At 42.3% G+C, this 13,803-nt stretch overlaps 1 protein-coding gene across 2 annotated transcripts in view; it reads left to right on the top strand.

The window, feature by feature from the left end:
* ENTPD7 (ectonucleoside triphosphate diphosphohydrolase 7) overlaps positions 1-13,803 on the top strand; it is a 35,574-nt gene that overhangs the window by 14,852 nt on the left and 6,919 nt on the right. For both annotated transcript variants that reach the window (XM_088452179.1, XM_088452180.1), the window contains exons 4-12: positions 5,345-5,550; positions 8,921-9,071; positions 9,301-9,404; positions 9,629-9,688; positions 9,970-10,118; positions 10,548-10,714; positions 10,817-11,141; positions 11,224-11,309; positions 13,353-13,514. In XM_088452179.1, the coding sequence (XP_088308305.1) occupies positions 5,345-5,550; positions 8,921-9,071; positions 9,301-9,404; positions 9,629-9,688; positions 9,970-10,118; positions 10,548-10,714; positions 10,817-11,141; positions 11,224-11,309; positions 13,353-13,514 (1,410 nt within the window). The remainder of the gene's footprint in view (positions 1-5,344; positions 5,551-8,920; positions 9,072-9,300; positions 9,405-9,628; positions 9,689-9,969; positions 10,119-10,547; positions 10,715-10,816; positions 11,142-11,223; positions 11,310-13,352; positions 13,515-13,803) is intronic.

Genomic DNA, 13,803 nt, shown 5'->3' on the forward strand with positions numbered 1-13,803 from the left:
CACAACTCTGCAAAACCCGCACTTCCGACCACACATGAACGCCCCATTGCTACACAGTTCTGCCCATTTAGCTGCAAGACGCAACTGATTTCACATAGGATCTGAATTAGCCTCTAGCCGCGTTGGCTACGGAACATGCGATGAAAATCTTAGTAAGCGTCCACGTGCAACTCTGCGTTTTTAAATAGTATTTTAAAATGGACAAAATCTCCCTGGGTGCAATCAGAGTTGCGTGTCTGTTTTATTTTTTTCCAAGAACAAGTGTCAGCTGCCAAGAGATGAAAAAGCAAACACTCCCTGGTAATTATGGAAAACAGATTAAGGGCTGAAATATTAGATAATACTTTAACCCAGGCTGCACAGTTTGCCCCAAATACCTCTAGTTTGAAAAAAAAAAGATAAGAGTAGGATCGGTCACATTTCAAAGGGTTAATAAGCTCATTGACAAAGGGATTTAGGCTGGGTATGAAAACTGAACTAGAGTTTAAGACACTGGGAGGGAGCGATGCTATGATGTAACGGCAAGACCGCAGATTTAGTAACATCAAACCGAGAAGTGACAGCATCTTCAAACACCAGATGGGTTACTTGTATAATTAGGTTAGAAAAAGACCGTTCAGCCATGTAGCCAACGCCACTTCCCAGCTCTGCGGTCTGACTTCTGCTCGCAGAAACAAGTCCCAGCTACATAACCCGATTTGAGGTTTTACTTACCGGTTAGGATTCGCCTAAGTCAATCCCAGTTTGGTCACCGCAGAATGGCCGGACAATTGGCTTAAATGCTGGTTATTGCTGCTAGCACACTGCCCCTGGGGGTTGGCACGGCCATCGGTAGGGAACATGATGCCCGAGATGGGATAATCACATTGCACTGCGGCATTCCTAACGATGTTATGTTTATCCTAATCATGAATGCAGTCTGTTATCTCTCTGTTAACTTGGTTGCCCGGTGGCTCCAGTTTAATTTCTGTGCACTAAGCAAAACCCAACGGCTGACGTTGTTTGCAGGAAGATGATTACAGATAATAGATGGGTTTCTAGCAGCAGACAGACATAGTGTAGAAGTAAGCAGGATATCACCTCTCCTATTAGTAACCTCGGCGGGCTGTTTGACTTTCACGTTAATGATTCTTCTATGCATTAGACCCATTATCTCATCTATACAGCCGCCTCTCTATGAATCACTGCGAAAAATAGAATCCAGTTAATCCATTCATCTACCATAAATATTCTGTGTGTTAAATCTGATTTAAAACTTAACTTTAAGAATGAAAGCTTATATTCGAAAACCAATGTAGTTCTGTCTCTTTTTGTCCTTATTCCAAGAGTCATGTTATTTGGAGCTTCACATCTAAAAATATGACCACCCCTCCCCCCCTCATCTTTTCCACACTGCCCTGATGTTCCCCCTCCTCAACTGGTTTAGCAGTGCTCCTCACAGTGAGGGTACCTTGTATGATACAGATTGCCATTGTTCAGATATTTTTTTTTTTTCATTTATACATTTTATTGCTGTTGTGTAAAGTTATTGCTTACTGCAAGTTAAGTCATTATTCTATGCAATAGGTAGTGTGCAAATATCAAATAATAATAAAGTTTGAGTAGGTAGCATAGCATATTTATTTAAAAAAAAAAAATGGACAAGGACCCTATCCTAAATTGAATGAGAGTTTTTCGAGATGATACCCACAAGTTAAAAACTCCCGCATTACAATCAGAAGTCCATGGGGTGTATTTACTACAGTGCAGGTTTTTAGAAGTGGAGTTGTTGCCCATAGCAACCAATCAGATTCTACTTTTTTTTTTTTTTTTTTTATCTAGGACCTTCTAGAAGATAATAGCTAGAATCTGATTGGCTGCTATGGGCAACATCTCCACTTCTAAAAGTAACTTTAGTAACTATACCATGTATCATTAGGAGCTGAGTATGTTGTGAGTTGTCGTAGTCTAGTGCAGAGGTTCCCAAATTCGGTCCTCAAGGCACCCTAACGGTCCAGGTTTTAATTGAATTGTATTCTATTGGCCAAGTATACAAAAACGCATACCCGGAATTTAGCTCCGGTTACTGCACATCAGATAAACGGACATACAGAAAAAAAAATCACAGCCAATCATAAAACACAGTACCTAAGTTATACTCACAGAACAAGCAAATCTTCTCAATTAGTTGTTCAACAAACGAATAGCCTGCAGGTAAAAACTATTAAAACGGCTTGAAGTTTTCGCAGGCAGGGTTCTATAACGCCTGCCTGATGGGAGTCATTTAAACAAAGGACAGCCAGGATGCGACTGATCCCTTACAATAGTGGAGGCCCGCTTCTTTACCCTAGAAAGGAACAGCCCCTCAACTGAGGGGAGACCTACCCCAACAATCCTTTCCGCTATTTTCACAACCCTTTGGGGCCTACGCTTATCCTTTCTGGTCGCCAAACCAAACCATAATTGAGGAACATAGCACTGACTCAATTATAGCGGTATAGAAAAGACTCAATGGCTACCGGGGAAGTTTAAACATTTTAAGCAGTCTTAAAAAATAGTCTTTGCTGTGATTTCTTCACAATATCAATATTAGGCCCCCACTTAAGGTCTCGTGATATTGTAGACCCCAAGCACTTAAGTCAACAGTAGCCACAGCGTTCCCATCTATTACTAGTGGGGACACAGGGACAGGACTCTTCCTAAAGTCCACAATCATTTCAACCATTTTACACGGATTCAACTCTAAGTTATTCCTACAACACCAGAAGGCCAACTGTGCCACCTCTTTCCAGTATGAGGACTTGTCCCCATCCTTAATCAAACCAATAACTGTGGTGTCAATCTGCAAATTTCAAAACTTTAACAGTTTGGTCCACTGCACAACAGTCATTGGTATACAATGATAAAAGCATAGGGGAAAGGACACACCCTTGGGGGGCCCCTGTGCTGATCCTACATGCACACGAAGTGACCTCCCCTGCTTTCACATAATGCTTTCTGTCTGTCAAGAAATCTACTATCCATGTACAAATAGAAACAGGTACCCATAAGTGCAACAATTTGGAGTGCAATATTCCTGGAACACTCGTATTGAAAGCTGAACTAAAGTCTATGAACAGAACCCTCGCGTAGGTCCCAGGTAGGTCTAGATGTTGCAAAACGTGATGCATCCCCATGTTGACCGCATCCTCCACAGACCTATTTGCCCGATAGGCAAACTGCAAAGAGTCCAAGCGAGGGTCTGCCGTCTCCTTCAGATAGTTCAACACTAAGTGCTCGAAAATTTTCATGGCCACAGACGTCAAAGCGATTGGTTTGTAGTCATTCAAACTCAAGATAGCAGATTTCTTCGGGACAGGGACAATTGTGGAACATTTAAAAGAAGAAGGGACCACACAACTGCTCAGCACAAACTTTCAGGACAGAGAGGGATATGCCATCCGGACCAGATGCTTTCTTGGGCTTTAGCTGCCAAATTGCCTAGCCACCTCCGCCTGGCTCACCTGTAATTTAAAAGAACCAATCCCAGTCTCTGAAGGGACTCCTTCAGAGAGGTCAACGATAAGTCTAGACTAAGGGAATCGGTATGATATCACGGCTGCCGCATGGCCAGGAGCTCGAATCTCGGCAGCGGCAGCCCGACAAAACAGCAGAGCCCGGCAGCGGAAGCACGACTGCGCTGGAAATCCCGATAGTGGTAAGGTAAGTATCAGCTAATCTAACCTAACCCCCCTAACCCTAACCCTCCTTAGGGGTGCCTAACTCTAACCTCCCCCCCAAGTGCCTAACCCTAATCCCACCTCTAAGTGCCTAACACCCCCCCCTTTCCCGCTGCCTAACCCTAAGTACCCCGGGGGGGGTGCCTAACCCTAAGTCCCACGGGGGTGCCAAACCCTGACCCTCCCTCCCCCTAGCCTAACCATCCCGGGGGGGGTGCCTGACCCTAACACACCCCACCCCCCCCCCGCGCGCGGCTGTCCCTCGCGGCGCGCGGCGTCGGGGGAGTGATAGGCGTCTAGATATAGACGCCGGTCATTTATCCCACGCCGGGATAAAGTAGTCGGGAAGCCGGCTGCCGGGATTCCGGCAGCCGGCTTCCTAATTGTATACCAGACTAAGGATATCCATTGTTGAGCACAGATGGTTAAATCAGATTGACTGAGGTACTAATTAAGTCACCTGTGCCCAAGTATGGTTATCCTTAAAACCTGGATCGTTAGGGTGCCTTGAGGACCGAGTTTGGGAATGCCTGGTCTAGTGCTAAAAAAAACATTTACTGGGCTTTTATGTTGATGTATGCTATACATCAGAGCCTCCCTATACATGATCTATTCACATGACCCAGGTGGTATAGTCTAACGTTCATCTGTACTTGTTTATTATCTGTTAAAACAACAATTTTATGTGATAGTAATACCCGTCTCATTCTGGAAATGCAGCAGTGGTGTTTTTTTTGTTTTTTTTAAATATATAGCCTTATGTGTCACGTTATGATGATCTAAGTTAGGGGTTACCATTGGTTTTTGACCATTGGGTAGGAACATCTATCGCCACCCACACATACACAAACTGCAGCTGTGATTCACCATCGGACACAACCCTCAATCTCTTACCAGAGCATCAGTGACGAAAACCGTCGTCGTCATACCTTCGATTGCCAACCCTAATATAGGTGCGTTCATCAGTGGCAAAGTAAAGCTGCATACATACACAACGATTTTTGTTACCAATGATTTTATGAACGATTTTCTGTCAGTTTTTTTTTAAAGTGTAATGAACAATTTTTTTTTTAACTACAAACGATTTTTGCATGTTCCCTTAATGAAAATCGTTCAGTTGGTCAGTCTGACTGAACTACAAATGTGAACCCGCATGAACGATAATCGTTCATTGTTTTAACTCAGGAAGTGAACGATTTTTTCAACGATTGAACGATATCGTTATCTATAATCGTTCAAAAAATCGTTGTATGTGTATGCAGCTTTACTATTAGCTATTGCACTAAAACCATGCACCAAAACTTTCTTTTATATAAACACAATGCTGTCACTGCACTTAGAGTTACAGTAAGTAGACGTTTGTATGCATTACATCAGTGGTTCTCAACTCCAGTCCTCTGGTACCACCAGCAAGTCATCTTTTGTGGATTTCTTTAATTATGCAAATGTGAGTTCATCTATTTTGCCGGCTCAGTAATTATTCCACCTGCTTCCACAGACAGAAATCCTGAAAACATGACCTGTTGGGAAAACATCAGGGCTGCGGTTGAGAAGCATTGTGTTTTGATGAAGCAATTGTTTCTATTTTGCCATGTATTCCATTCTTCTCTTCATCCGAATGCCTATGATTTGATTCCGTCTCACAGGTATTTGGATCAGATAGAAGACTTGGAAGCGACAGATACCAAGGACCTGAAGTTAAACTATGGAATCGTCATCGATTGCGGCAGCAGCGGCTCCCGAGTCTTCGTGTACTTCTGGCCTCCGCACAACGGGAATCCGCATGACCTCCTCGACATTAAGCAAATGAGGGATCGGGCTAGCAAACCCGTGGTAAAGAAGATTAAGCCAGGTATGTGCTCTGAGTGAATACATAAAATGTATATAGACATAATGCGTGTACAACAATCGTAACAAAACCAAATGACGCTATTTTGGTTTTGTTACGATTTATAACCACCGGATAGAGAAGCCTATAAAAGGGGAGCGAGTGCATTTGGGTATCTATGTACAAAGAGAGATTGGCAGGGTTCAGTGGGTTGGGTATGGATTGCCGGCGGTCAGGATACCGCTGGTCAGAATACCGACCGCGGCACCCCGACAGTCAGAATCCCAACATCCATAGATAAGTATGCTAGGACTAACCCTAACCCGCACCCTAACCCTCCCCTAACTGCCGATACTAACCTTTGGTATGCCGGCAGACGGGATACTGGTGCCGGGATCCCGACGCTGTTGGTATTTCAGCGCCGGTATTTAGACCATTGGAATCCCTCACACCGGGATGCCGACTACATCCCGGGTTCAGTATGTACCATACGTCTCCCTGGCATCTCCTTTTTAGGGTCTGACCTCCTAGGTGCTCTGGGCATGACACAGACTTCCACCTACAGAACACTCTTTAGTCCTATCCGGCACTCATCAGTGTGGGCTATATTGACGGTCTACGTGATTAATATGAACAACATTACAAAGCGTTTTAACCCCATTCCTCTTGACTTTATACAAACGACCATCTCCTTGCAGGAGCCGCTACTTCATGTCACCCCGTCAAGTCAATGCTCACCAGGGTTTTCCGAGCATGATCTGGCCTAATGCCGAGACGCTATAACACATGGCTGTGTAGGTTGGCGTTCCACCATAGGGTGTGTAAATGTGTATACAAATAATGATCATGTATTGAAAATGTACACCAGCCAAGAATGGTACCGAATCAACCCATTCACCGATCGCCATGCATTGGCCTGCGTTTATAGCATTCTGCAGAATGCGCAACAGCATTAAACTGATAGGCATCCAATACAAATACCTATATAATACAAATGCATATATCAGGCGGTTTTAATTGCCCTCCATATATTCATAATTTACCCTAAAATGAATGTGTGATTTTCACACAAGAAAACAAATGTTGAATATTTTCCTTTCCTGTTGAGTAAAAAAGATGAATTCTCATTACCATAATCTTCTTTATCACTGCACGGGGATGTGCTGCCTCCTAGTGATGAGTTTGTGTTACTGCAAAAATGTGAAGTACAAGAAATACCAGTTTGACAATATTCCTGCTGCAAAAAGTAGTCCTTCCGCAAAAAGGGCAAATCGTTTTCTGGTTTCCTTGGCGTGTGATTGCAGCAAAACTATGAGCATGCTTGGGAACTAGAGTATGCCAAGCAAAATGGGCCTACCGGCATGAGAGGGATCCGGGTGGTAGTATTTGAATTTGGCATGCTTAGTATTTTCTGTAATAAAGAAAGAAATGGCTAAACCATATAAAACTTAGTTGTTGTGGCTTTAATTGTCTGATGGCACCAGTATTTGTTCAACAACGGGAAATAACCCACTATTTACCTGGCGCAAAATAATCCTGTTTTTGCAATATAGCGGATATATGGGGCGAGTGAGTTGCATAAATTGCGAGCAAAAATGAGTTATGTTTTCTTTACCACAATTGACGGTTTGTGCACATAACGCGCAATGCTACTGTGGCACTTCATGGCTTATTCGTAGTTTGCTGGATAAGGAAAATAAAAAAAACTTTTGCATCAATATTTTACTTCTACAAGGTATTCACAGCGCCGTGCAGGGATTAAAAATATACATCTGTACATCGGATAGCTAACAAAATAATGGAACCAAACCCAGGGTGCAGAGAATGTCAGAAGTGGGGGAAGGGTAGAGCGAATCTTTGTGTAGCAAAAGGAAGAAGGAAAATTGAGGAGAAAAAGGGTTGGGGGGGGCCCCCGTTAGTAAGTGAGAGCTTTACAAACTGAAAGCATTCCTAGAAGTGTTGGCAATGGGTAGATATTACAAATGGGTCTGTTACAAATCTGGATGTTATCATTTCAAACTGAGCAAATGCCCATTTCTGTTTTCTTGCTAGTTAAAATCTGTTGTTAGTAGCGCTGTTCCCTAAATGAAGGTGAATTAGGGTTTCATGATCATGTTCCAGTATCTGGATACGTTGATTGGTGAGAGAGGAGGGATGGAGGTGTCCTGTGAGGGATATTCTTTAAAATACAATTTGTTTTCTAGTATATTTACAGGGGTATTCAATATGGGAGCGATAACATCGTTTTTGCGTTAATATCGCATTTATGACGTCATTATCGCAGGTTTTATTTTTACACCCTATTCAATTTCAAAGACTTATCGCAGTTTTGACAGTCTTTGATAAAAAACGGGGATAAGTTTTCACCATTGAATAGGTGTCGAAAAAAAGTGCAGAATTGGGGTTTAGGGGTGCAGGCTTAAAAAAAATAGCCTGCACCCCTTGGAATGACATTTAAAAAAGAACTGTGTCAAAAAAAAGTTTAAAAAAAAAATAGGGACACCCCAAAAAATTAATTTAAAAATTGGGGTGAAAAAAAAAAAATGGGAAAAAATTGTATAACAATAGGGAAATAGCTTCAGGGCTATTCTGCATGTATGCGGCAGATGTTTTCTAGAATAGAATTATAACGGCAGGTGCACAAATGCAGAATTTTTTAAAACTTACTTTAGGGACATAAAAATATGCTAGTACCCATTTTCATGTACCCCAAATTTGATGGGACCACTTAAAAAAAACGAAAAAAATAACCTAAGTGCTCTTCTGCATCACTTCTTCAATGACGGGAAAAAAGCACCTGCTGCGGCTATTTAAATCCCCGACTTTCAATTAAAGGCTAAAACGGGGGTATCCATAGTGTTCCCCCATGTTTTTACAACTTTAGGGGGGGTCTTACAATTATTTTAAGGAAAAATTCGTAACTTTACGCAAATCCAACTTCGGAGTTTCCCGTTTTCGTTAATTTTATATTGAATACGGGGATAAGCAGGAGCGCGCACCATACCTTAACGCAGAAAAAAAGTCTGATATATGAAACGTTAACTTCGACAGTGAAGTTAACGTTTCATATTGAATACCCCTCTTAGAATATTAAGAATGAACCCTTGGTTGCTATGGGTTACAGCACCTCATGTCTACATTTACCTGTGCACCAGTATCATAAATACGCCTATATGTCACCCCTTACACTCCATATTGCCCATTCTGCAATGTCCCAGGAAATTGTATTCTGTTTTTTTGTTTTTTGTTTTGGAAGAGTTGTATACTAGCAACTAAAGGTAATTGTATAACCATGTTCTTTTTAGATTTCCCATAGTCCTCTGGGTGATTTGGTGTATAAATCTGAACGTACCATTTGTACAAATATTACTCACTTTTGCATCTGAATCCGCAGGTATCTCTACGTTGGCGCTGACACCAGAAAAGGCAAATGATTACATGAACCCCCTTTTAAGTTTTGCAGCATCGTACATTCCAAAAAGCAAGCACAAGGAGACCCCTTTATACATCCTGTGCACAGCCGGCATGAGGGTCCTGCCCGAAAGGTGAGCGAGGTTGCTCCTATAGTCGTGTTGAATTTTAAATTGTGGCAGTGTTAAAATTTGGGGGTCAAAAGTTATCTTGGTATTAACCATCACTTTTTTTTTCAGTAAGTGCTGTGGAATTTGTGCGCACTGTATAAATAAACTGTTAATATAAAAAAAAAAAAAAATGTATAGATAGATAGATCCTCGTATAGCTGATAAATCGATATGAATAATTTGTACCTCACAGCCAGCAGGCAGCCATCCTCCAGGACCTTGTCAAAGACATTCCCCAGGAATTTGACTTCCTGTTCTCCGAGGCTCATGCTGAAGTCATCTCAGGAAAACAAGAAGGTATTAAAATGACTCTAATCATAGACATGTCTGATATGCGTCTGCCAAAATACTTTCTAGACTTTGAAGCTCTTTATACAGAAGGACCATTCAACATGACATAAATCTGGTCATTAAGTTGTTTATCGGCCACATAATCCTAATGCACCGAGCTATAGGAAACATGAACATGATATATCTTCTGCAGCTAAAAAACAATATATTGTGTTTTGTTTTATCTACAGGTGTTTATGCTTGGATCAGTATTAATTCTGTCCTTGGACGATTCGACCATGTCGTGGATGGTAAGTGTTTATGAATAAAGGATTTTTAATTTTTTTATTTTTAACTGTGAAAAAACTTTTTTTTGCATTAGTAAACTACCATGATTTAAAAGGATGGTTTCAGCAACCATAAAAACTGCACTGTATTGGCAATTGCATTGACACTGTGCTACAACATAACTGTTATAGCAGTTCAAAACTTGGTTATATAGTAATGCTATGGAAACAGAGCAATAGTAATTATGATGATGTCCTCGTGCTGCTTTGTGCAACCATCGTAGTGACCTTCTGTGCTTTTATAGAGGAAGACGCTTTGGTTGCAGTGACGCTATCTTCTCAGGAGGAGGCCATTATCCGCAAGCGGACAGTGGGTATTATAGATATGGGTGGCGGCTCCCTCCAGATCGCTTACGAGGTTCCGAAAACGATGACATTCCCCTCTGCGGAGCATGTAAGTCTGTCTTTCACTTCTAATGCCGTAGCTGTGAATCAACTACAGGCTGTATAAAGGGGAAGTCTATTTTGGTTGAAAGCAAAATAAATTTCTTTGAATAATATGAATGTTTTCTTTATGAATAATGCACTTGCAATGGGACTCTAATGCTATTGCCATGGGGCTCATTAGTGAACTTGTCACCTACCAGCAATGCTACTGCTGCCTCTCACCATCCGAAATAAATGTCCCACAGGTGACCGTGCCTCTTTATCCGTGCTTGGTAGCTGATTTTGGGCACTGGGTGGGAGGCGGCGGCACCATGCAGTCCGTGATCTTACCCAGCAGCACCGGCTGCGTGATCGCACCATGCAGAGGATGGAGGAAGCCGGTCCTCTTGAGTGTCAAGTGAAGATTCTAACCACGTGAACTTCTTATGCATTTCAGGAGGAAGTGGCAAAAACCTTGCTGGCCGAGTTCAATTTGGGATGTGACCTCCAGCACACGGAGCACGTGTACAGGGTTTACGTCACAACATTCATGGGTTTCGGAGGAAACTTTGCACGGCAACGCTACGAAGACATGGTGTTCAATGCGACGATCGCCAAAAACAGGTACGTTGTGCGGTGTCTTGGGAGTCCCTGGGATTATGTATACGGGAAGGAATTGTGATTGGTTAATATATGTCAATTATAATACTCTCTCATTACTCGTAGAGCGTTGGGAGAAAAGACAGGAGTAAGCCCCAGCACTCCATACTTGGACCCTTGCCTGCCGGTTGGCCACAAAGACCAGATTCAGCGGCTAGTCCAGGACTTCCACATCCTGGGAAAAGGGAACTGGGACAGCTGCCGGCAGCTGCTGGAACCGCTATTGTCCAAATCGAATGACACTCAGGCCTATCTGAACGGGGTGTACCAGCCAATGATCGATTTTTCTAACAGCGAGTTTTACGGCTTTTCTGAGTTTTATTACTGCACAGAAGATGTGCTTCGTATGGGCGGCATATACGACGGTCCCCAGTTTTCCAAAGCCGCCAAGGTACAAAACTCAGACACCACCTCTTCCCGAGCCATTGCTCTCTGTGATCAATCTTTACATGTTCTTCTCCTCTCCCCACCAGGATTACTGTAGCATGCCTTGGACCTCCTTAACCGAGCGCTTCAAGAACGGTCTCTATTCCGCACACGCTGATCAGCATCGGCTAAAGTAGGTTAAACAAGAGGTATTCACATAGTTACTGAAAAGTATGTAGGGGGCAACAATAAAATGATTTGAATCGTCACTGAAGACATGCTCATCACTCTGTGTATGTCTTCAAGGGTGACTGTCAAACCAGGTCTGCAGCTTTTTACCAGCATTATTATTATTCTTGTAAACATTTATTTATAATAGTCCCAGTGCACTCATCAGTCCTTTACCAATGGGAACAAAAGCTGTAATAAAGAGACTGGGTATTACAGAGAGAGAGGTTGGAAGTCCCTGCTTACAAGCCACAGGTTCTTAGTTGAAGCCATGTGATCCAGCCACACAGTAATGTTGGTTTGGAGGTCACTAGGCTTTGTGAGAGGGAATAAATATAAATGTTGCATTAATTAATTATTTGGGGTGGTGGTAATCTGGTGGACTAGCTTGGGGGGGGGGGGGGGGGTTTAGAAGGGGGTCTGGGTATGTGTTCAGCTAGTGTAAAGAGGTGAGTTTTCCCAGAACGCTTTTTTTGTATATATTGTGAATATCTGTGGTTTTTATTTGTACTCACTTATTTTGCCTACTTGCACGGAAAACACCGTACTTGCACTAGAAACACTTTTTCTAGAAATTATTGGTACATTTAATTACATTTGTTTTATATGGAAATTTCTACCATTTCTGCACAGCCTGCACTTTATCTAAAGAGTGAATAATTTTTTTTTTTCTGATACTATATATGAATTATCACACGACACTTAGCACTTTTAGGTGCTCTATAGCAATTTAATTTACTGAAAAAAAAATTATATACATATATATTTGGTCAAAAGCCAGTTAACCTACCAATATATATTTTGGATAGTGGGAGGAAACATGAGCACCTGGAGTAAACCCATACGTAAACACTGGGAGAACATACGGACTGGACCTTGGTGGGAATGGAGTCCAGGACCTCAGTGTTGTGAGGCAATAATGCTAACCATTACACCAACCATGCTGTATCCCTGCATAAAGGGAATCATGGCAGAGCTAAGCCTATAAAACAAACTGATAATGCAGTCTTATGATCTTGGATGTCAGGAGATAACAGCAGTCTTCTATAACAGAATTCCCATCACTTTGTAAGCTAATCACTTGGAACGTGGATCACAAATGTATGAAGGGCTATACCCTATAGTATTAGATCTCATCAGTACAGTCTATAAGTCAATCGGTTCTGAAGTGTAGAGCTTGCACAGAGTAGCCATATAATGCTGCCAGTACGGTTACAGTTAGCTGGGCTACAAGGAGCCAAAACGAGCACCTGTGAAAAATGTTTTAAAATACAATTCTAGTTCAAGAAATAATTCTGAGCACTGTGATAAACAGTAATGTGGTTTATGTACAGTACATACCTAAGGAGCCTCCGTCCCATCCATGCACAGAAGTACTGTGCCCATGTTTTAGTTTTTTGTTTGTTTGTTTTTTACTTCAATAAACATTTTTCCAAGGGGTGTACAGAATATAAAATGGGGACGGGAATACAAGAAATAAATCAATGGGCGGTTTTCAATTGTTGCGCCCAACAAGAGCTATTCAATTGTTTCTCCTGTCGGGCGCAATCAGCTGCCGTCGCACCATTTCAGCTCGCAGCCCCAGCGGGGTGCGAGCTGAAATGGGCGCAAAGTGACATGTTTGGGGGCCCAAACATCACTTCTCGCGGTCGCGCCCAGCACTTTGGTCGGGTTTAGCCGCGTAAAGCAGCGATCAGCGCGAAATACTGCAACAATTGAATAGCGCCTCGCGATCTCCCGTCACTTTAGACGGTAGATCGTGCGCGCTATAACAATTGAATACCGCCCAATGAGTCTTTGACACGGATCAGTACACAACAATACATAGGCAAAGCAATAAACATAAAGTCATGCAAAGTAATACTAGCAAGCCAAGTCTGTGGAGGTTCATTGAGGCTGTAAGGTAAGGGAACAATCATTGTCATATTTTAGTTGTAGCACACATTTCTGTATGCGTCTATGTTGCGCTGTATGTACATTTATGCCATCTGATATATCTGTTTTCCAGGTATCAGTGTTTTAAGTCGGCGTGGATGCATAAAGTTCTCCATGATGGCTTCCACTTTCCGCACAACTACCCAAATCTCAAGACTGCCCAGCTGGTATATGACAAGGAGGTGCAATGGACACTGGGCGCAATGCTCTACAAAACCCGCTTTCTGCCTCTCAGGTATCTGCTGACCTTATGTGTGGGACATAACCCTCATGTCTAAAGCTGGCCACACATCTAAAGATTATCTGTCCAACCAGCCGACTAGTTGATCTGGTAACGTAATGGGAGTAACTGATGATCAGCAATTTGCTCCTAAATTCCAGAAAACAGATGAAAATGACGTCAGACAAGTTTGTTAAATGTTTGATCTAAAGAATTTGTTCAAACAGCAGTTTTTGTCCATTTTCCAGTGTTTGGGAGCAAATTGCTGATTGTCATTTGCTTTCATACCTTACCAGATTTTCAT

The sequence above is a fragment of the Taudactylus pleione genome, unplaced genomic scaffold, assembly GCF_031769625.1.
Source record: "Taudactylus pleione unplaced genomic scaffold, aTauple2 ptg000034l, whole genome shotgun sequence".
Taxonomy (NCBI): domain Eukaryota; kingdom Metazoa; phylum Chordata; class Amphibia; order Anura; family Myobatrachidae; genus Taudactylus; species Taudactylus pleione.